The 24,852-nt window shown below is 37.0% G+C and overlaps 1 protein-coding gene across 2 annotated transcripts in view; it reads left to right on the plus strand.

Moving 5' to 3' along the window:
• Window positions 1–24,379, plus strand: part of cbarpb (CACN subunit beta associated regulatory protein b) — a 25,313-nt gene extending 934 nt beyond the window's left edge. Inside the window, exons 2-10 of one of the 2 annotated variants that reach the window (XM_051694266.1) lie at window positions 3,269–3,342; window positions 7,969–8,114; window positions 9,524–9,603; window positions 10,920–11,082; window positions 13,427–13,598; window positions 14,096–14,248; window positions 15,871–16,105; window positions 19,255–19,444; window positions 20,352–24,379. In XM_051694266.1, coding sequence (XP_051550226.1) covers window positions 3,295–3,342; window positions 7,969–8,114; window positions 9,524–9,603; window positions 10,920–11,082; window positions 13,427–13,598; window positions 14,096–14,248; window positions 15,871–16,105; window positions 19,255–19,444; window positions 20,352–21,813 — 2,649 coding nt within the window. In that variant the 5' untranslated portion in view covers window positions 3,269–3,294 and the 3' untranslated portion in view covers window positions 21,814–24,379. The remainder of the gene's footprint in view (window positions 1–3,268; window positions 3,343–7,968; window positions 8,115–9,523; window positions 9,604–10,919; window positions 11,083–13,426; window positions 13,599–14,095; window positions 14,249–15,870; window positions 16,106–19,254; window positions 19,445–20,351) is intronic. The other variant, XM_051694267.1, reaches the window with a different exon arrangement.
• The last annotated feature ends 473 nt before the right edge of the window (window positions 24,380–24,852 follow it).

Here is a 24,852-nt window from a genome sequence, read left to right on the forward strand (position 1 = left end):
AGATTACTGAAGAGATTACTTTGCATTTTATTGTCATTTGTTTCATTTAATATTTAGTCCTTTCAGATGGAAAACATTTATAAATATAAATGATGCGATCCTAAGTTCATTTGAACAGCAGTGAAACACTTTCTTATGATGTGTTACATTCATAGGAGCAGACAGAGGAGTACGTTTGGAGCAGAAGAAATAGAAATAAACCTTGTGTAAATTGTCAGCTTTACGCTAAGCTAAAATGCTATTTCTAGCCATTTTACATGCACGTTTACAGACACAGTCATATTTTTTTATCAAGAAAATTCACATTGGATCATAATTTCTTTTTTTTCTAGTAAGACCTTTGATATTAGGGCAAAAATCACATTCTTGATAATAATTTTTGTATTGTTTTCCTGTAAAAATATCTAAAAATCCTTAAAACAAGATCAGTTTGATTTATCTTGTTTTAGAAACAACACTGTATAAGATATTTAGGTTTTTCAGAGAATGTATTTTTAACATGTGTATTTTGTCTTACTGTACTGGCAGAGTTTTTATAGTCAAAACAAGTGAAAAAATCTACCAGTGCTGAAGAAGTAATCCAAAGTATTTAGAATACGTTACTGACAAATTACATTTGACAGCATGTATTCTGTAATCTGTAGTGTAATACATTTCAAAAGTAACCCTCCCAACCCTATATATATATATAAGTATACTGTATATATTTAAGGTTCAGATCACATACAAATAGCTCTTTAAGCTGAATATTTTCAGTTTTTACAGTGTCTCAAAACACAAGTCTGACTTATTCAATGAGGAATCGCCATTATATGGATCGGTAAACTGACATAAAAGTTAATAACTTCAGTTTTTACTTTCTCAAACAGCAAAGTGTGAAATATACAAACCAAAAACACTGTTATATGGATCAGTAAACCAAAATCAAACTGAAAATCTTCAGTTTTTACTGTCTTAAACAGCAAAGTGTGCAATATAAAAAGCAAAATAGCTGTGATATGATCAGTGAAACAAAATAAAACTGAATATTTTCAGTTTTTTCAGTCTCAAACAGCAAAGTCTGAAATATTCAGAGAATTGACTGTTATATGGATCAGTAAACCGAAATAAAACGTAATATTTTCAGTTTTTACTGTCTCAAACAGCAAAGTGTGCAATGTACAAACCAAAATCACTGTTATATGGATCAGTAAACCAAAATAAACCTGATTTTTCCCATTTGTTCAGTGTCTTAAACAGAAAATTCTGAAATATACAGAGAAATCACTGTTAGATGGATCAGTAAACCAAAATAAACCTGATTTTTCCTATTTTTTCAGTGTCTTAAACAGCAAATTCTGATATATTCAGAGAATTGACTGTTATATGGATCAGTAATCTGAAATAAAACATAATAACTTCAGTTTTTACTGTCTCAAACAGTAAAGTGTGCAATGTACAAACCAAAATCACTGTTATATGGATCAGTAAACCAAAATAAACCTGAATCTTTCCGTTTTTACAGTGTCTTTAACAGCAAAATCTGAAATATACAGAGATACATCGCTGTTAAATTGATCAATAAATCAAAATAATACGAACAATAGAAGACTGGCCGCCTCAAATGTATTGACAGTGACAAAGTAATAAAAAAGTAAGTCTGGCAATGTCATTAAATCTGAAAGAATAGTCCGAAACACATTCAAAGGGAGTTTCAGATTGATCTCTTGGGTTTGTTTTTTATAACTATAACTAATAACACAGAATTAAGCAAACATTATTTTTTGAATGTTTAATGGTTATGACTCAAAGAGAGAGAGAGATGCCGTGAAAACAGATAGGTGGGCTGAAGCTGAATGTGTATGCAGCAGAAGCTGAAGATTTTGCAGTTAGACCCTTTTAAACATACTGATCTCTCTCTGCATCTCACGTTCAAACACAAACACACACACACACACACACACTGCCTTCAGAAATGGGAGGAAAGGCAGCATCGCATCATTGAAGAAACAAGGACAAGCACAAACAGTGTTGTGTTTGTGTAGAGCTGTTCGGGAGGTGAGTGTGCGAGTCAGAGAGGGTTCTTGTGGTTTAGGCAGAAAGCTGTGGCATTAATGGTATTATCTGAGATGGGGAACATATGCTGCCAGGCCTCAGCCGCTGGAAGCCAGAAACATATACAGATAATGGGAAGGAAAAAATTGGAAATTAAACTGCTTTCTTTTGCTAGAGTTGCATGTTGGTATACCAGGATTATAGTGTTTATAAGCATTCATGTGCAAGATTTGCATGAATTATGAAAAATACTGTTGTTGAATGCAGTATATTTCTGGTATTGTGTGCTCATTTTGTAAATAAACTTTTTCCTGCAAACCTTAAAGGGACAGTACACCAGAAATGGAAATTCTGTTATTATTTACTCACCCTCATGCCATTCCAAGCCTTTTTTTTTTTTTTTTTTTTTTTACTGTCGAACACAAAAGGAGATGTTTAGCAGATTGTCCAAGCTGCACTTTTTATCTTACAATTAAAAGTGGATAGGGACCAGGAACAGCCTTGGTCACCATTCACTTACATTGTATGGAAAAAAGCAGCTTGGAAACTCTGCTAAACATCGTCTTTTATGTTCTACAGGAAAAAAAGAAAGTCATACAGTTTGGAATGGCTAAATCATTTAAAGACTGTGTTGAATACCACAAAAAATAATTTCAACTCATTCCTTGTTTATAAAAAACAAACTAATTTGATAACATTAAGGCACTAACAATGGAAGTGAATGGGGCCAGTCCATAAACATTAAAATACACACTGTTTCAAAGGTATAGCCAAAAGATGCAAATAAGTTATGTGTTAACATGATTTTAGTGTAATAAAATTGCCTACTAACCTTTTCTGTGTGAAGTTATAGCCAATATTAACTTTGTTGCCATGACAACATAACACCATTAAACCCTATAATTGATTATATCGCAATAAAATCATGTTGAACAGTGATTTTATCACACTAAAATAATTTTAACATGTATGGTGTTCACGACTTGTGGCTAATTTTGAAACAGTATTTTAATGTTTATGTGCTGGCCCCATTCACTTCCATTGTAAGTGTAATTGCGAAAAACGAGGGAAAGGTCGAAATAATTATTTGTGGTAATCAACATTATGATACAAATGCTTTCAATTATTGAAACTCAGAACATTCCTTTAACGGAGACCTGGAATTCAGATTCCTTCTTTAGTGCCATATCCAGCTTCAAAGTGGCTGCATGACTTCCTGTAATGTCTTTCTCAGAGGGGACACTCTCTCTGGCCTGGACCATGAGCAATGAGTCTGCTGTATGGACCAACCTAACAGAACACCCCACAGTAAGTCGACAGACCCCTTTTTTGCTGCTTCTTCCTGCTGGTAACTTTCAATACCTCCATTGTCTCTATCTACAGCCCTATCTCCAGACATGCAAATAGAAAATATCCTGTTCTGTATCCTTCCTAATTGGATCCATTGCGAGATCTAAGCAAATTAGACCCTGCGAGAGAACTTTGAGTCAGACCGAATCCATCGCACAGACAAACAGTGTAATATAGCATCCGACCCAGTGTTACTGTCAGGAACTTCAATTACCGGCATAAGCATCATCATTTGATTAGTTCGAAATACATTGTGAAAGTGGACGGACAGTGACTAAATCTGGGATGTGCTTTCGAGAAGAGCAAAGAGTTTATGAGCTTCAATCCAAGGTTGATGTGGCTTAACAAAGAGAGATCAAATGCTTTGGCATTGACTCTTCTTAGCACTTTTAAAAATAGAGGTTCTTCAATGGTTCTTTACACTTTTTATATAGATCCATTTTTGTTTAAAGGGATACTTGCAACCAAAAATGTAAATTCCGTCATTTACTACCCTTCCAATCCCGTATGACTTTCTTTCTTCTGTGTTGTCATGAACTTGTACTGACACCTAGTGGCGTGGATGTGTAGATGCTATTGTAAAAATTTACTATTCACAGGGTGCATCTTTCTCCAAGTGTATCTGGGTGTATGGGCTGAGTTCGGAATTGCATACTACTATACTACTCGTATGAGTAGCATGGGTAGTAAGCAATTTCAAACTAAGCCCATGTCTGCATCCTGCAAGACTACAAGGAACACCCACCACATGACGCATCCACTCCAAGGAACACCCCCTTGAATCTTAAAGCGATTCTATTGGCTAAAATATCTTTTAAAATCCTATGCAATCGCTGTATGATTAATGTTGTCTTAACTGTGTAAATATTCAAATTATTACATAGGTTTTAACCAGCCAAATTATATTTAAAAAGGTTTTAAAAAGATATAGATACAAATGGCTATTTTTGTGATGCCACATATGAATCTGCACTTCATATCTTTTGGGATTGCCCCTTTACACAATTATTTTATAATTTAATTAATGAAAATTTGCTTTTGGATTTCCCAGTGTTGTTTCAGGATATATTGTTTGGTTTTTATAGCATCAGCAAAAAAATAAATAAAAATAAATAAATAAATAAAATAATGAGTATTTTATTATTAACCTTTTATTGCTGTTTGCCAAGTTTCACATTCACAAAAGTAACTTCAGTAATCAAAAGCCCTTATTTTTGTATTTGAAAAGAAGTCAGGCAATACATCCAAACCGTTTCACCTTCAAAGAACACCAAAGCTTTTAAGACTGTAAACCTGTGTTACCTCTTTAAATTATTTTGTTAAGTATTGAAACGTAATATTCTGTGCTTTTATACTTCGTGCCTTTCTGTCTTTTTTTTTCTAAAGTACATTATTTAATCTAAGTCTATACACTTGCACTCTTTATGTATGATTTTTTGTTTATATCCTGGAAATAAAAAATAAAAAAATAACATAACTGTGTAAATACAACAAATAATAACTTTTAAATTAAATGTCATATATTATATTATTAAACTGAAGATATAAATGGTAAAATGAAACATTTCTCTGTTCCGTTTTCTCCAGTTCACTCACAAGCTAACGGGTTAGCCTATTAGCTTAGCACACGGCTGGATTCTTCTTCTCTTCATTTTCATCGCATTTCTCCATACTGTCGTCACCTAGTGACACGGTGGTATGATTGCATTCAATATAACTTTTGAGTTGCTGTATTTATTCATTTTACAAACTTTTCGTTTTTTAAATCTTTGTGGTTAGGGTTAGGTTAAGGGATAGAGATACACTACCGGTCAAAAGTTTTGAAACACTTGACTGAAATGTTTCTCATGATCTTAAAAATCTTTTGATCTGAAGGCGTATGCTTAAATGTTTGAAATTAGTTTTGTAGACAAAAATATAATTGTGCCACCATATTAATTTATTTCATTATAAAACTAAAATTTTATAATGATAAAAAAAAAGTTTTTGAAATGGATGACTTGGACCAAATAATAAAGTAAAGCAGCCAATAAGTGCCCAACATAGATGGGAACTCCTTCAATACTGTTCAAAAAGCATCCCAGGGTGATACCTCAAGAAGTTGGTTGAGAAAATGTCAAGAGTACATTTCTGCAAATTCTAGGCAAAGGGTGACTACTTTGAAGATGTTAAAATATAACACAGTTTTGAATTATTTTGGATTTTGTTTAGTCACAACATAATTCCCATAGTTCCATTTATGTTATTCCATAGTTTTGATGACTTTACTATTATTCTAAAATGTGAAGAAAAAAAATTATAATAAAGAATGAGTGTGTTTCAAAACTTTTTACCGGTAGTGTAGGTGTAAGTGCAGGGTTGCTGAAGTACTCCTATTAACAACAAATATAGTGTATAAATGTGACATCCAGCGGTTGCAAGACTTCAGCATTTCTCCGGTTATTTGAAGGGGAGCATAACTTGTAGTGGGCGTGCCTTGTAGTGGTCTTGCAGGACGCAGATAGACCATTCTCTTTTAATCAGCTCCCTAGTTCAGTAGTTAGGGCACTGATCAGGGAGTCGGCTATTTCTAAAGCTGTCTCAGTCACACAAATCATTCAAGTGCACCGAAACATTCACTCTCTAAAAAAATCAGGGATTATCGTTGCTCACTATGGTCCCTTACTGGAAATGTCGGCAGGCCTCTGTTAGAGGATGAACGCAAGCATAAATATACAATTTCAAAGCCTTAATTTATCTTTAAAAGAGAATGATCTTCTCATCCATAATGTTTATGAAAGGTAAAACAAATATTTTTAATATTTAGTTGTTAGAAAAAATTAAAAACACACTCCTTTGTATATTTATTTATTTATGTAATTTAACATTCATAGTAACACAATACATTTTAATATCTACTCTGAAAATGCACAATAGTGTCATTAATACAGCGATGTTGCTTAATTATACCAGCTGTGTCTAAAAGCACGGCCTCATAATCATGTTGCAGGTAATTGAGTCCCAGTGTGGATGAACACCATTGCAAGTGCCCGAGCTAGGGAGCTGATTGAGACACATCGATAGTCAACCACGATAAATGTAATGCTTTAGTGAAAGTATTCGATAACAGGGCGGTTACTGAGATGAAGTGCATAGAATTTGGCTGGTCATGTGATCCAGTGTTGGGGCGTTAACTAAAGTTAAACTAAAGTTAACTGAAAGTAGCGATGCTACTAACTACATTTTGCAGTAGCGTGACAGTAGTTAAGCTATTTCCACAATAATGTGACTTTTTCAGTAACAAGCTACATTTTGTTTAACTCTTACAAATTTACCATGGTTTTACTACAGTAATACTTTTACTACTTTTTTAAAAGAGTAGCTTGACCATAATTTAACTACTTTATGCTATGGGTAGCTAGTTGCTTGGGAAGTTTCAAAGTAGCTTCCCCAACACTGATGTGATCCTAACATGGTCGCCCCCCATGAGGGGACCCTCTTCATGTAGAATAAAACAGCTTTTATAAGGTTATTGATATGACTGGAGTCTTCATCTTGTGTGAGTGGTCATGGATTTATACATGTGTATCAAAATTACAATTAATTTCTTTAGGAGTACAACTTTTTTTAATGAGGAAAAAATTAATGAGTTCACCTTTAAGAGCTCCCAAGTTCTCCTCTGAGAACATCTTTCGCTCTGGCTCAGCTAGGTTAATGGCGTACTGCCCCAGTGATTAATTGTGTGCTGGCATTTATAGATTAACGCGGCGAAAAACGAGTGTGGAGAAATAAATCTTCCTAACTGTCTAATTTTGAAACTAATGGACCTGCTCTTAATAAACAGTAGCTTTCATAGCACTCTCTGCTCTTCATCTGAACAATGACAACTGAGTAATTAGGACTATGTTCTTATCCACCAATGAAAAACTGTATAATGTAAGAGTAATTGTATGGTGCTACATGTATAGCCCAAAGGCTTGTTCAGGCCTTATTCTTATGCATTTATTTATAATTCTACCCATTGAACACCACTATGGATACATGGGTGAAGATGACAATTAACCAGGTGGCGAGACAAGAGGTGCTGTATGCCTTTGTGCTTTGATGTCTTTGAGGAAGAAACCTTCTGTCTCTTTCTCACTTGTCTCCATGGCATAGGTCTTCGCCTCAAGATCTTTCTAAACTCGTCTTGCAGCCTTTGGCGTAGCGAACACTGCATTTAACATCTCAACTTGGAAACAAAAGCCCCCACACCTGGGTCCTCCTCTCCAGGGCCACACTAAAATGATGAGAAGCCAGGCTTTATGTATCACTATAGGGGCCAATATTGAACAAAGGGGCTTTCATGTGGAAACTGTCTCTGGCTTATGTCTATGTCAGTAAAATTGTAAGACTTAAGTTTCTTCATTTCATGAGACCATTCAGTTGCTCCTAGTTCTACACTTTCAACCATTTATGGAATTGGAGTAACTTGGAAAATCCTGAAATCTAAATTGAAGTCATGGGATTTTACTTGCCGAGGGAATTTCCTTGTAAGAATCCATTGTCTTCAGACTAGTGTTTCAAGCCTCCAAACTGATTTCTCTTTCTCTGGTGATTTCCTAGGACGTCCCCCTGTCATCAGGGACACAGAATGGCTATGTCCTCCTTCTGGTCCTCTTGTCTATCTTTGTCGGGGGGACACTGGTCCTGCTGTCCATCCTTCTGATTCTCTGTCGCCGCTGTTGTGAGGGGGACAGGCATCACGCGTGGTAAGATAAACCCCTTTTAGCCACCCATACATACATTGTCATGCGATGACATGTTCCTGGATAAACATCCTTGTTGGTTCTGGTAGAATATTCCTATCAAACAATCAGATTTTAAGTTTAGGGTTTAAAGCAACATTATAATTTCCATCAGATTTCAGGGGAAGGGTTCAGACTGATTACTCTGTGAATTCAGCAACAGTAGGTCGAATGTTCTGCTGCTAAAATAGGTCCATGCTTATTCAAATTCGAATCTCTGCCCCCCCCACCCCGTTGAACGTATGGGCACATGTGCGCTCCATTTTCTGGGTGAAATTCCTACAAAGTGGCACCAAAAGCGAGTTATATTTTTAATTGTACATGATGTAATACAGTCAACTGGAATTCATATTTTATTAACTCTACCTAACCCAAAACCCCAGCTCTAAACCTAACCATCAGTGGAGTAAATTTTTTTATTTTAGAGCCAAAATTCAACTATGAATTGCACTCACCAATGTTTATGTGAATGCGATTACTCCTGGTTCCCTCAAGACCAGAACCAGTGTCTATGAGGTTGCAATGCTAGGATTGATAAAAAAAAAAAAAATGTCTGATAGGAATGGTGCTTGTCAGGCTGAATGGGTTCGATTTCAGGGTACATGAACTTTCGGAAGCAACATATTGATTTCCTGTTTGATCAGGTAGTAGGGCCAACAAAGGATGTTGGAAACCTATTTTAATAATGTCTGTCATGCAGTAGAGACATTTTATCCATAGTATTTCAAAAACTCACATACAGCAGCTTTAATAGGTTGATGCACAGGTTTACATTTTATGACACCAGATGATGCACATTTTTATGGCTGACAATAAATTACACATAATACATAACAGTAACATTAAAGTTCAAATGGAATAAACTGATGCCCCTGTGAAGCTTACAATGCTCAGCCCATGAAATGTTTTCTCAACACATTTATCACAGCATGGCTGTATTTCTCAGTGGCTGGTGAGGTGTACAGTCTGCCTGCTCTCCAGGCAGCCGGGAGGAGTGCAGACTCGCACAAATGACGAGTATAATGAGATCTCATAGCAGCCATCAGCCGCGATAAATCACTCCTGGTGCGGGAGAGTGCACTCTAGCCGACACCCACTAAAACACACTCACAGTGCTACCATACACAGTGGTTAGAAGACTGGAAACTCATTTCCAGTTTCTCATTACCATGCAATGCCTTATGGCAAATGAAACTGTATATTGTTGTAATAAAGCAGCTGTTATTCCTGCCGCAATCTGATGTCATTTGTTTTGATGTCATAATAGGTTTCAGATGTAAATGAGAGTTTTTAAATGAAAATTAGTAATTATGAATGAGTTAAGAGAGATTGACATGAATGTCAATTTGACGTATTACATGTTTGCATTGAAGGTTCATTCTTTGCCTCAGGGCTAGCGATGATGCAGAGAAAAGTAATACCACTTATATTGAGGAGGCCCAGCCAGTGCATGGTAAGAATTTCACCACCTCTTTCACCACATAGCAAGCAAATGCATTCTTGTAATGATCTTTTTCTGTGCACATTAAACATTTAAATGTAAACCTACACAATAATTTATGCTTTAAATATAATTACAGTTGCATATGCACTGTAATGCTCTGGGCATCATATAAAGCTAATGCAAAGGAGACTGTTCAGTAACACTTTACTTGAAGCCTGTGTATATATAATACATTATAATGGTAATCCAAATGCATTAAATGCATTCACAGTGGCTTATAATACTCCTTATAATCAGTATGTTCTTGTAAATAGTTCTAATCCTGGTTATAGTAATACTTAGGGTTGAATATAGGAATAGTAGGACAACTGGCAATGTGGGACACTTAAACTTAATCATCAATCTTCTTCCGTTACTAAAAATCAGTATTAAGCTCATTTTAAACTAGTATGGGATGACGTTGATGTAGCCAATTGGATCATATTTAAAATTGCAAATGACAAATTATTAGAAAGTGTCCCACTTTACCTGTATTGATCCTAACTATTCAGAGTTAAATACCTTTAAAAACTATAATACATTAAAACTAGTGCTGTCAGTCGATTCAAATATTTAATCACGATTAATCGCATTATTTTTCATAGTTAATTGCGATTAATCACAGATTTTGAAAGTGCTGTATACAGTATACATCTTTTCCTGTCAAAATGCATTTAGTTCCTTCTTAGAAAAGAAAACAATATGTAACAGTAATGTTTTTCCAAATGAAGCATTCCACAGTATAAAAATAGAAATGCTCTAAAATAGCATTAAATGTTTCCCAAAGTCTAAGTTGGAGGTTAACTAATTGAAATATCTATTTCATGTAGTTTGTGTTTTCATTGCAATGGGCATTAATTCTCTTAAACCCTCATCCTCCACAATATTAAGTGTGGCGATCCACTTTGTGACAGCAATCGTGAAGTCACATTTACTGTACATGATTTGCCGCTTTGAACTCAACATGAAAGCACATGCAGAGAACGTCTTGTTTTACATTAGCGCTGGCACTGTCCAAGTAATGATACTTTATCCGAATTGTCTGCAAAGCGACATCAGGGAAATGCTGATCGTGTGGGTCATGTGAATGTGACTAATCAAAAGTTTTTCACGCTATTAATGTCCTGACTATGATCAGTTGAATGCCACTTTGGTGAATAACAGTACCAATTTCTTTCCATAAAAGCAAAATCTGTACATTATTCCAAACTTTTGGCCGCCAGTGTATACTGAGGCCATCATGCAAAAAAAAATATATAAAATATAATCTGTTTCTCCTCACACAGAGATTACAATTCGCATTGATGAATCAGACTGCCTGTCAGCAGCCAGCTCCCATGACATGGAGACGGAGCGTTTCCTCTCCACAGGCACCACCGGCCGCCGGGTCTCCTTCAATGAAGCGGCGCTCTTCGACCACAGCAAGAAAACACAGGAGAAAGGTCGAAGGTCAGCTGCCCACTCTTTTATACCGCCCACTCTAGACACAAAGTGCCCCTATTCACAGCAGATACTGCCGCAACAGACTACAGCATTTATAATTCATTCATATACTGCATGCATTTTGCAATCTGTGTTTGTCAAGTCGATGGGTAGTTGACTACTACAAATTTTTTTCAACATCAAGATTTTAGCTGAAAATGTATATAACTGTATAAAGGACATGACATGTCATGATTGGTCACCCTTACTTTTTTCCCAATAATTATCAAATTTTTATTTTTGTATTAAAAACCCAATGAAATCACCTGGCGAATACAGGTTTCTTTCCTCTGTTGACGAATTGCCTATTGTAGAAGTAGATCTGGCGCTACTTTACCCACTCACAAGGCTCATGGATAGAAACAACAGGAATGGCTGGGATCCAGCAACACTTGCAGTGGAAAAATTTTATTTGACTTAAAATAAATAACATAAACCAATGTTTTTCGGCATGTAGGCCTTCATCAGGGTTCCTGTGCCGAAATGCGTAGTTTATGTTTATGTTATTCATTTTAAGTCAAATAAAGTTTTTCACTGCAAGTGTTGCTGAATTCCTCTGTGCCAGACAAATTGCCTATTGAAAGTTTAGTGGAACACATTTAATGGTTTGTTCTATTTTATTTTTTTAAACAGGCTTTAGTTATGTCACAGCCATGAACCATGATTTTTGCTACTTACTAGTTGGTTTCAGGTAGTAATGGGGAGGGAAATTTTCATTCTAGAGAGCATTTGACTGGATAAAAATCTGTGTAGTGCAAGATGAGTCATCAAACTTTTTGGTCCATTTTTTGGCTCCGATAAACTTCATACGAAATTGAAGAACGAACTGGTGTGATGTCATTTGGAACAAAATCTGGCCAAAAAGGTGTTTTTGAGTTAATTTGGGTGGTTCGTAACAGCTCACCAGGGCGAACTTTTAGGAAAACTTCTTACTGGCTGCTAAACACCTTGGACCATGTCATCAGTATGTGTGACCTGAAGCTCCACCTACTTTGAGGCCGACTGCTCATTCTGGTTACATTGTTCAGTCACTCAAGATCAGTCAACATGAACACACCGGTGTGCAGAGTTATTAGCAAACTGGTGCAAATTTACCTACATACAGTATGTACGATCATTCACGTAGAGAAATTTTCCAAGACCATATCATGTTTTTGTGTGTTTGTTTAATTAGTCAACAAAAGGAATCAAATCTACTCAAATACTCTCAAGTGCCCATTCACTCATGTGCCATCTGTAGCAAATCCATTCCCACATCTGCCCAAAGTAAGATATACTGTACCTCTATTATCATCATTTTTTTGTCTGTATTCTGTCCATTAACACTCTTTTATGCATCCAACTTTGCAGTAGTATCAGTGTCATCATGAATTACAATAACAGAGTGTAACCGACGCATATTATGGCTGCGTATAGCGTGTTAGCTCAAAAGCTCAATGAATTCAGAATGTAAACAAGACAAATGAAACATTATCTACTGCATATGCACTTGCTGGGCACTTTATTAGGAACACTATGGTCCTAATAAAGTGCCCAACGTGGTCATCTACTGTTGTTGCCCATCTGCCTAAAGTTTCGACGTGTTATGCATTTTGAGATGCTATTCTGATCACTACAATTGTACAGAGTGGTTATCTGAGTTACTGTAGCTTTTCTGTCAGCTCGAACCAGTCTGGCCATTCTCTGTTGACCTCTCTCATCAAACGAGGTGTTTCTGTCTGAAATGAGGCATAAAGTCATTGATAAAACATTTCAGTGTCACATAAGTTTTACATGTAGTCTTGAGCGTCCTCCTATTTAAATGTACCTCTAAATGCCTCCCACTGCGGTGTGGTGGGTGTCTGAATGTTTGCAAACAGTATACCATTGCTCGGCTGTTTCGAACTTCTTTTCACCCCTGAACGAAGAACAAAGAAAAATTTCTCCAGAAATATATGGGGGCCTTTTCCAAAGTCTACTAATAGACTTTGCCAGTTTGTTTTCAAGGTTTCAACCATTTGTTTTCAAGATTTTTTCTTTTCAAGGTTAATTTTTTGGAGTGCACTAGATGTGTATATAGATGCCCTTTAAGCTAATAGACATGGACTAAAAGTTACAGAAGTAAAATTTTGAACCAATGTGGACTTTAGATATTTAATATAAAATAGGAATGCATGGTTTTGTAACCAGACACCATCGCATTAATACAGTGTATATTGTATAACATTCACACACTTGTATACTGTCCCTTTGTTCTAGGAAATGTCGTGCTGTTCAATTTGCCGACGTACTGTTGCGTGTTTTAAACTCTCCCCGCTCTGTCTGACCTCAGGTACACGCTCACGGAGGGCGACTTCCATCACTTAAAGAATGCGAGGCTCACACACCTCCACATCCCTTCCCCCGCCCTCCAGATACTCACCATCCATGAGTGTGAGTCATCCCAGAACAGTATTGCCATGACAATGCGCCCCGTCGCTAAATCCAGCCTCTCGATTTTTCAGGTGACAGCCACATTGCTCTGCTAATAGGAGTTGGAATATGATGTCAGTCATAACAAGGACAGCATGAGATGGATTTTTTTCCCCCCTAGGTCAGTTAAGAAGGATAGTCTTAAAGGGATAGTTCACCCACCCAAAAATGAAAATTCTGCCATTATTTACTCACCCTCATTCTAAATTAATTTATACAAAAATCAATATATTTAATGTCCATTTATATATTTGGTATTTTTTGGGGGGGTATATAGTCAAGTAATAAGCGGGATATTGTCTAGTCAGGTGGTCATTGTTGCAAAATAAATCTCTTTTGGATGATTCAAGACCATTTGATTATCCTTTAAATACAACATAAAAAGTTTCTCCTATGACATCAAAATCCCTTTATAGAACTTTTAGATTTTGAGAGTGTAAGCCAAATTTTAAATGATTGCATAATTGTGTTTTTTACCTTTGTTTGTATTTAATGCTTGCATAATAAAATAGCACTTGGTTCCTCACAGCCTCCAGTATGTTCACTACCCCAGACTGCCCTGACCAGCCGGACCCTTAGTTCCAGCTCTGCGCTTCCTGGTGATACTCTTAATTCTATAGTGGACACAACGTTCTGTGAGAGCATTGCAGTACCTGGTCCTGAGCCTACCAGCCCCTGTCTAGTGAGTAACACACATATACACACTGATAGAATGATATCACATGCAGCTCTCCACGATACTCATAAAACACAGTCCACATGAATACACAATTACAAAGTTTATTTGAGTCACAGCTACGTACTACAGCTTTTTCTTTAACAAGAGCTTGAAACAACAGATTTTTGTCTGTTACTTTCTTAAAAAGTAGCATTTATTTATTTGTAATTCTCTTCTCTTTTAATTATTCCAAGAAATCATCTCACATCACCCCCATTCTATGTAGACTGCACTGGCTGCTTGTCTCTTACCTCATTCAGTATAAATTACTCCTCACTACATTTAAAGCTCTGCATGGTCTTTCCACTCTTTACATCAGGTTTTATTCGTCCCTACACACTATCTCGCTCACTCAGGTCTTCTGACTCCAGTTTACTACTCATCCCACGTTACAAGCTGATATCACTGGGTGGCAGGGCTTTTAGCACTACTGCTCCTACATTACGGAACTCTATCCCAAAATCCCTCCATGACCTCAACACCATACATGATTTCAACACCCACCTGAATCTCTTTGCCCTATGCCATTCTGACTCTTAATTGCTCACCCCATCTGCTGTAATCTTTTTTTTTTTTTTGCTTGTTACTTGTAAAGCGACCTTGAGTTTGTAGAAAGGCACTATATAAAATAAACGTATTATTATTATTTTATATTCATATTTCATATTGCAATACTATTATACTCCTGCACTGTATAAACAAATTTTCTTAATCAGTATTTCTGTCTTGTTTTTCCAGTAAATATACCTAAACATCCTTAAAACAAGATGAGTTTACGTGACAAACATGATTTTAAAACAGGTTTATGCTTAAAATAATAAAAACTATGCGCCAATGGGGTAAGATGTGCCAGTGGGGTAAGATGTGCCAATGTGATACGTTATAATATATATATATATAAATCAAAGGGAAAACAAGTTTATTTTTCTTACTTCATTGCCAAATAATTTTAAGTTATTTTGTTATATTTTTCCCCGAAAACAAGACTTAGGGTCGAATCACTAAACAATTGCGCCACTTTTGCGCAAAACTTGCGTCTTATTCACTGACCACCAGTGATCTAGTTTAAGCAGGTGTTATCAGTTATATTAAGTATTCAAATCAAGTAAATGTCATTCCTTTACGCACAAACACGTCTCTTTTCTATGTAATTAGGCTCATTATAGATTGCACTTTATTCACAAAACTCAGTGATATTTGCCTGTCGCGATAAATACTGCACTATTACCTTCAGAGAAAAGCAGGCTGTAAACAAAATTTTATATGAAAGAGATGTTTGAATACATTCTATCGATCATGTCAGAAGTAATTCATCAAATAATGATCAAATGGTGGAGAACTTATCATGCTTTTACAGGGCACAATGAATTCTCAGTGAAATCCACCCCTTAATATCTTACATCATTCTGCTTCTCACGTAAATGTATCTGGTTTCAAGGATATCTAGAAAGTTTAACTGGAAAACAAGAAAAAATACAGATTAAAATTTTTATTTTTTGCAGTGTAGATGAATAATGTTATATCACTGGTTCTAAATATATAAACAATATTATATAATTATTCTTTAATCATGGAAACAAAAACAGATGGAGGTAAGAGGAGGGGTCGCTAGGAATGCAGGCATCATAGGTAATGGTAGAGACCGCACGTCTGCCTCAGCCACAGCCCTGTCCTCCTTTGGAGGGGCCCCACAGGCACCCATGCTGCAGTTCTTCACAAAGCTCCGTCGACATGCCAGCCTGGAAGGAGCAAGTCCCTATTTCAAGATCAAGAAATGGAAGTTTGACAGCAGCCAAAGGGCTTCAAGTCTGGACATGAGAGGTGGGTGACACATCCATGAGGTTTTCAGCATAGTTTTATTGAAAGCATCCAAAGTACTTGCAAGTCACTAATTTGAATAAACAGGTTACATTGATTGAATTGTTCTCTTCGAATATTGCTTTTATTCTTTTTCAATAGATCTGTGAAAACAGAGATATTGAAAAGATGGCGTAAAATAGTTCTGCTGAATATAATGTCCCCTCAGTCACCAGCAAGTGGCTCTAACTCACAATGATATGCATGCTGTTGTGTTTGAACAGCAGGCAATGAAAGTGTCATAGACTGTGTTAACCAAACGCCTTAAGTTACAAAACTACAAGTGCAATGTATAGTTTTTTTTTAAAGGAATAGTTCACCCCAAAATTAAAATTCTGTTCTGTCATTTACTTTTCTCCATGGACCATAAAAATAGATATTTTGAAGAATGAAAGCAAACAGTGATCTGAGACTACCAAACTCCAAACAGGACAAAAAGCACCATAAATGGCCATTGACACTGAATGTGTTTTTGTATCCCTCTGCGTATCCTTTGTATCTGTATCCTCTTTTTCCACACAGGTGTTCAGCGGTTTTTAGACACTGTCAGATAAAAAAAAAAGAAAACACCTGCGTTCTGTTTTATGCATTGTACTGCGTCTAGCTTTATTTAGCAAATGAACATGTTCAGTCTATATGACCCCTAAAAGTAGTCCATATGACTTTGGGACTATATTCCAACTCTTCTATAGCCATTCAGAAGCTTTACTTGAGGAATAGTATGATCCTGATGATTTCCTGATTCCATTCCCACCTCATCTCCCTGTGAAAGTGGTAAAAAAGTAAAAAATAAAAGTCTGTGCCACAAACTTTTGAAAGGAACAAGCATGATATTAATCTGCATAGTATCTCAGCTGAAGTGACTGAATAAATTAAGGAATAAATGAATGAATGCATAAACATGAATACATGAATAACCATTAATGAATGGATGGATGAATGAACTAACATGAATAAATTAATGAACAAACAAACATGAATGAACATGAATGAATGAATGAACGAGATTGCATGAATGAGTTAATTAACATGATCGAATAAACATGAACGAAAAGGAATGAATGAATAACCGTGAATTAATGAATGAACATCAATTAATGAGTGAATGAATCAACAAACATGAATAAATGAATAAACAAACAAACATGAATGAACATGAATGAGTGAATGAACATGAATAAATGAATAAAAATGAATGAATGAACATGAATAAATGAATAAACATGAACGAATATGAATGAATGCACAAACATTAATGAATGAATAAACATGAACAAAGGAATGAATGGAGGAAACAGAATGTTGCTTTTTGGTTACAGTATACATTTATTAATTATCTTGATTTATACCCTCTCAGGTTTGTCAACAAAAAAAAAAAAAAAAAAAAAAGGAAGTGAGATAACTGCTGTAGAAATGGAAAGCATAAAAAGTGTTATAAACCTGTGAAGTGATCCATTTCCTAGCCTTAGGGGATGCAAAGCAATATTGAATGTTTCTCTGCTTTTCATTTAGCCTATGTGTTCTGATTACCTTGTAAAAATGATTGACGACCTTAGTAGAGGTTCATTGCCTTCATGTAGCAGAGTCAGTCAGACACAGAGTTTGGCTTTTGTGTGCGTGTGTACCAGATTATAGAATATTATCTCAGCCAAGACAGAGCTGCTGTCTTTGGGTGCCAAGACTCACTCTCAAGCAGATGGCCAGTTGACGCAAGGCCCTTCCCTTCCAAAGATATTTTTTTAAACCTAAGACAGAAAGATAGCATCCTAAGAGCTTTTCAATAGTTTGATAGTACAGTACTGATTTAAGCCATGCTTTCTGTCTTATAAATGACCCATTTGGATTCCCATGTTAACTTATAAGATAAACTATATTATTGTATATTGTTAATATGTAATATATTATAGTTTTTTTCTTTCTTTCATTAAAGATGAACTGAATGCATTAAAGTCGGCATGAAACAGAAGTTGCGCCCGACTTACGTATTGTGACGTATTTCCGAGTGAAACAGCTTATCGAACAAGAAAAAAATTTAGGGCGGGGATTTGTGTTTATCCATTGGTTGTTGATTGGATTGTGAAAATAAGGGCGTTGCATAGCGGAACGGAGGCAGATCTGAATGTGAGTTTGCAGTGGACACACACACCCCTACCACCGTGCTGCTTGATTCAGAGCTGGTTATCGGTGAAACTGAGCAGCGATCTCAACACATTTATTATCAAACTGACAACATAAAAGCACAAGCACATCACGGTCTTTGCTTATGAAGAGGCTGTAGCCGTTGAAAAACGAGTGAGTAAAAGATGTGCATATTTTAACGTTTTAACTTGTTGATGTGCATGTACCCACCCCCCCCCCCGCCCCAAAACTGATGTCACATTGCTTAAATTAGTTTACATTTACTATATAGTCTAGTCAAAAAAAGTTAATAATGTTGACAAATTATACAGAACAGCACACTATATAGTAAATGTGAACTCATTTAAGCAAAGTAAAGTCAGGCCCATGAATGGGGTCAATGAGCATCAGCACGATACACTAAATATAAAGGGAAAAAACTGCTGTGCATCCCAAGATAACTGCATTTAAAAATATAAATAAACTCCAGAGGCATCCAAAGCATTGTATTCATTAGTGATCACCTCAGCAATTCAGGCATGAAATGTCTCGAACACAACCGCAAATTTGCCGTTATTCCTCCTCATTCGAAATGTAAATTCAAGCCAGCTGACCCGTAACAAGGAAGTTTGGGTTAATGAACGATAGTTTTGAAGGAAAACAAATGAAAATACACCTTGCCATCTTCACCAACATGCAATTGACTCTGTTTTATCTTAAAACATTCTGTTTATGCCCAGCAATAAATTAGATTTTGAAGATTTTCAATGTGGACTCAAGATCTCTTGACTGTGCTAGTTTTCCTCAAATGAGTAAACTGGTCAGTTGTATATTGTGTTGTCTCAAAAATCAATGTGGCAGGAAGAAAATTTGTTAGAATTGTTTTCTAAGACTGCACATATCAATTGTAGGCATGCAGTCTGGCTGCTTTTTGCTTGTTGCAAAGCTACAACAAATCCAAGAATAGATGAGTTTAATTAATGTTGTCCCCAAAGGCTCTCCCAAACGGAGGCAGTTCCAGAGGCAGCGTGCAGCCAGCGAGAGCATGGACCAAGAAGAACATGATGCCCATCATATCGACCTCATCCAGTACATCGCTCGCACCAAGGATGTGACCTACTGCCCCACCCGGCCCAGCCCACGCCTCTTATCCCCCCCTTCCACACCCCCACCCTCCCTCGGCAGGTATCTTTAATTGCCTCGCCCATGCATTTGCTATAGCAACCATCTGCCTCCTCACGCTTCATCCAGCAGACTCCATTCCATGCTGGATTGATCTCAGTGTGCTGATAGCATTGCCTTATCATGGCATCATCAGCTTGTTTACAGTTATTTCATGAAGAGAGAGTGCCAAAATAACATTGCTTTGCTTTATAAGATGGAGGTTGTTTATCATCCATTTTGTTTCCTTGAATTGAGGTAAATACAATATGGGTACCTTTTGGTTATTTTAGCAGTTGGTTTGCATTTATTTATTTTTTGCAAATGTTTTAGCATAATAGTCCAGGAAGTCCAATACACATGGTTTTCACCATTAGAATATTTGTTTATATTTGCTTACATATTAAGACTGACTTGCCCATATTTGCGGCTGTGTAGTGGTCTCCTCAAATTAACCATCACAGAGTGAGTCACTACCATCTGTGCACTAATCAAGGCATCTGTTTTAACATCTCTGAATCTGGGCACAAAGCTCTCATGAAATAGAAAAATAAACAAACTTAATATATTTGACATAGACCCACACTGACATAAACTAACACTGTAAAAATTAAAAGATACTTGAAGCACCATTTGGGGTTCCTCAGCAGCCACACTTTGGAACCCTCTAGAAATCGTTCAGACACCCTTTAAAATGTATCCTTTTTATGGTATCCTATTACACACTCAAATATCCTATTTATGTCCTCAAGGAATCTCAGTATATATTTCAAGTGCCTCGAAGCCTTTCATTTAAGAGTTTCTCAGAGAACTGTAAGGGTGTCTGGAGGATTTACAGAAGTTTCTGCCATTGTGGTAGCTGAAGAATTCCAAAAATCTATATTTAAGATTATGAGATTTTCTGACTTTGTGTATGTGCTGATCTCTGCAGGTTAGAGGTGGAGGTGATGGTGGAGCCCAGCTGCAGTAGAGCAAGTGGCCAGGGGGTGATCGGCCTCCCCTCCAAGCCCTCTTCAGAGGAAAGTCTTGGAATGGGCTGTTGCCAGGAGAGCTTAGAACCTCAGACCTTGTACCGTGATATCTGGACTCTTCGTGCCTCTCTTGAGCGGTATGTCTCCTCCGACCAGAGCAGCAATAATGACAAAGACTCAGTCCGTAGTGATGCAGACAGCGTATGTTCTCTAGTGGGTAGAATGGAAATGGGAGGGCTGCCTAGATACCCTTCGCAGGATATTGGAGATGAGATGGAGGGGGATGCCGACTTGCCTGTAGACGAAGGTCTGGAGAAAGGATGCAAGCAGGATAGTGTAGATTCTGAAAGGGGAAGTGACGGAGAGTCAGGAACCCGCAAGCTCCTGCAGATGGACAGTGGTTATGCATCTATAGAAGCTCCTTCACGAGCTCCTGAGGAGCTGCGGCTGTTTGGAAGCAGCAGTAGCAGTAAAGACGGCTCGGCTGTGGAGCGCAGGCACTTTTTCAGTTCTGGACGCAAGGGGACGGTGTGTGAAAGCTTTGACACGGACATCTTTGATGAAGAACTAGAAGAGGAACATGGTAGTGTGGATGGAGTGAAAACTGATGAGAGCACAATCCTGTGGTCACCCTATGGCCAGATGTTCACTCAGCGGGACGCTAAACCTCATCCTCCCAAACTCTCTCGGCGCGACTACAGCATTGATGAGAAAACAGACGCACTTTTCCATGAGTTCTTGCGGCATGATCCGCAATTCGATCAACAGGAGTCTCCACTGCGATCCAAGCATCGTTCCCGTGTGCACCTGCGCAAACAGTGGCAACGTTCCAAGCAGTACAGTGACCCTGGCCAACGCTTCCAATCCTCTTTTGACCGGTACCGCACTCCACTCCGTCGTGGCGAAACTGTCAACTATCCTCTAGAGACTAGCTACCACAGCACACTCCCACGAATTATTAGTGCACCAGATGAAGAGAGTAGTGAAGGTGCGACCAGTACTCCCGATACACCTAAGGCAGATCAGGACACTACTAGTCAGGATACTGCTACTGATATGGACTCGGTATCGGCAAAGGACACCAAGATATCTTCCAACACTGATAGCAGTGGAACCGTCAATGAAAAAGAAGTTCTTGAGGCATCACTGCCCCCTCCAATGACTGACACTGTTGGGGAACAATCAGTGGGCCAGGAGAACTCTAGAAAAGCACAGCTACCCCCTGAGCCTCCGGATGAATGTATGCCCGAACAGCTTGCTGAAACAAGCTATGGCCCACAGACAATCACAGAAGAGCTGAGCGACAAACTAGCAGCTACCCTCAAAGAGCGGCTGTACTCGGATCTCCGCAGAACCAGGGAACAGCCTGAGTGTAGTGCGGTGACTGTGACCTACACATCACCTGATCACCATCCAGTGTAGCATGTGGCTCCTTTCACCTCTTCAAACAGGGACACTTCACAGCAACTACAAGTTTTGATTGCTTTTAGTCTTCAATCTGGAACAGGTTTGCTTTGGTCATTTTAATCATTTTCATCTCCTAGATGGTGGTAGAGACGTTTCTTCCATGCCCAGTGTTAAATATATGGAGATTAGGGCTCATACCTCACGTTGCTCAACATAGCAAGTCTTTAACTAATTAAATGTCAAGTCTTTGTTATTAATGCTCTCCATTTAGCTACTTGTTCGAAAGCCAATATTTTCTCTGCACTAGGTAATCCACTGTGAAATTGGGTGCTATTAGATTTAAGATTAATTATATTTCTAAGTGCATGAATTATATTGCAATGCTTCCTAGCTAGATGTCTGTTTATGAATTATTTTACCTATTTAAAAACATACAGAATAGCCCTCCTTTCAGTTAGATATGTTTTGCTACCATTTGTGGTAAAATGAAATATTATTTATTATTGGCATTTGAGTTTATATTGTGTTGCTAGACCTGCTGTCAGAATTTTTAACCAAAAAAACAAAATAAACAAACAAAAAACATCATTAATCCTTAAAATAATTGGGATAAACTGTAAAAATTATCATTTCTTTGGGTAGACATGTCTAGTTACAATATGTCATAAATCCTGTATTACAAACAGCTCAATCTGTCAATGTGATTGCTATTCAAAAACAACAGCATTATCTTTGTTCTAAATGCTCCTTGTTAGTTAATGTCTTAATTTATCTGAAACACCATGCCATAGGTCCACTTAGAAAAATAGATATTTCCCAGCCTAAATTCAGTGTTTGTAATCTGGGTAACATGATATGGAATATGAGTGGGGTTAGTTGCACTATAACATGAGGCATGTTAGCTTGTTCCCCAAATTAGATCCATGATTAAGTGTCCTTGTCATTTAAAAGCATTACCTTATCATTGAAGTACTGAATGGCTGAAACTGCCTCTTTGTGAAATACTGTAATTTTATGACCATTGTCTTGCTATTATTATTATTATTGTGTTTTCATCATTTAATTGTATTATTTGTTCTGTATTGTTAGAATTGTGAGAATGAGAATGAAAATAGAGTGAACTATTTTTGAATATATAGTGCCAAATTGTCAGGTAATACCAAGATCAAATATCAGGACACAAAGAAAACATAGTCTTGCAAAATAAGGATTGTAGTATCTCCGTTTTTGTACACACAGATATGCCTCTCTAAGAGTTTCATTCAGGCCTGTACCATCCTTTAGAGACAAGTTGATTGTGAGGAGGGCATGCCTTGTCTTGTATGTGTTACATAAACTGAATTGTGCATCATTTTTGTGTGAAGATGACCAAGATGAGAATCCCAAAAGGTGGACAATTCCACATGCTGCCTTTGGGGAATAAAATGAACAAAAGAGTCATTTTGTACAAATCCCACTGCCCAGCAGAAGCCATTGTTGTGGATCTTGCTACAAAAGCCACTATTCAAGTCAATACGAATGAATAAAACTGGATGCTAAACGAATGGAAACTCCAATCTAGAATTCCTGTCAAAAGTGAACAGTGTCAGCTGCTGCTCTGGGTTGGAGCTCACAGTATGAGATGGAGTCTGTATTGATCATTCTAGATTTGATCATTTCGGGTTTGATCTTCTCTAGAGCATGCAAACGATTAAAAACGATAAACAAAATTGCTAAATGAAAATCTGAAATGTGTTTTTTTATATGCCTTGTAAAATACAGTATGTACACCAAATTAACTGGAACACACGCTTACATACCTGGCTGTTGGATTTTAATAACCGTATTCCAAATGGGACAACCAAATCAGTACATTTGTACAAAGGATACAGTAGAGTTATATAAGCACAATCATGTCCTATTACAGGCACTAGAATAGTCTTGGATTTGGCATAAATGTAGTTGGTATCATTGGGTGACGTATGCACAATCAAATAGCCTGTCTGTTGATGGATTACAGTTAGATTTGCATGTACTGACAGATTATTGTTTAGCGGATCCAAAATTAAGCACCAAATGAGATGTGACAGATATTTTTGTGTGTCAAGCAGAGAATGAAAAAGCTGGTATTAAAATGTTTTAAGTATTTTACAGTTCTGTTATTTTAGAAGTAATGCTTTGCTGACTGATGAGATTTTGCCATATAACCATTGACAAAAATAATATTTCTTTCTATTGCTGGGTATATTTCGATGAAAGAGAAATATATTTCTGTGCAAGGTATATTTCCATGAAGAAATAAAATCTGTATAACTGCTTGATATATTACTTAGTATAAGGGGCAGTTTACCCCAAAAATTTAAATTAGGTCGTCATTTACTCAAATAAAGAAGAAAGTCAACGATGACAGAATTTTCATTTTTGAGTGAGCTATACCTTAAGCAGAGACAACTAAACAGAAAGCAAGAAGAGCTTTCTGAACATTTGTTTTGTTTAGCTGGATCTCTTTATTCTAGATCTATTGAGCCCTGAGGGACCAACCAATCTAAACATTTATTTTCATGTTATGTTTTCCAACTAGTCAATAAAGAATTATGCATTATGACTTTGCTTGAGTCCTATTTGTTATTTCATCTCAAGATCAAGAGATAATCTGCACACTCTACTGCTTTCAGCACCTGTCTATGCTCCATTCTGCTATTCTCCATATTAGGTGCTTAAATATCCCTTTGGGAACATCAAATATTCATATCAGCCAAGCTAATAAATTAAAGATGGCTGTACAGTCATTATGATTCTAAATCAATAGCAACCCCTGGTAACCAGGGAGAAAGGGAAGGGGCCTTTACTCTTGTGATAGTGGCTATCAATCATTCGCATGAGAATGCAAACAATAGAAATCATTGATACATCCTATTCATTTACGGCCGTATGACACACTGAGCATGTTTTTAATATGAATTCAAGATTACTAACCAGGCAGAAATGTTGTTAGAGGTTTTGGAGATTCTTTTCTCCATGGACAAAGTCTGAATATTTGATCATCACTCAATTTGACATCTAAACTTGAGGGTT

Source organism: Myxocyprinus asiaticus, chromosome 49 (genome assembly GCF_019703515.2).
Source record: "Myxocyprinus asiaticus isolate MX2 ecotype Aquarium Trade chromosome 49, UBuf_Myxa_2, whole genome shotgun sequence".
Classification (NCBI taxonomy): Eukaryota; Metazoa; Chordata; class Actinopteri; order Cypriniformes; family Catostomidae; genus Myxocyprinus; species Myxocyprinus asiaticus.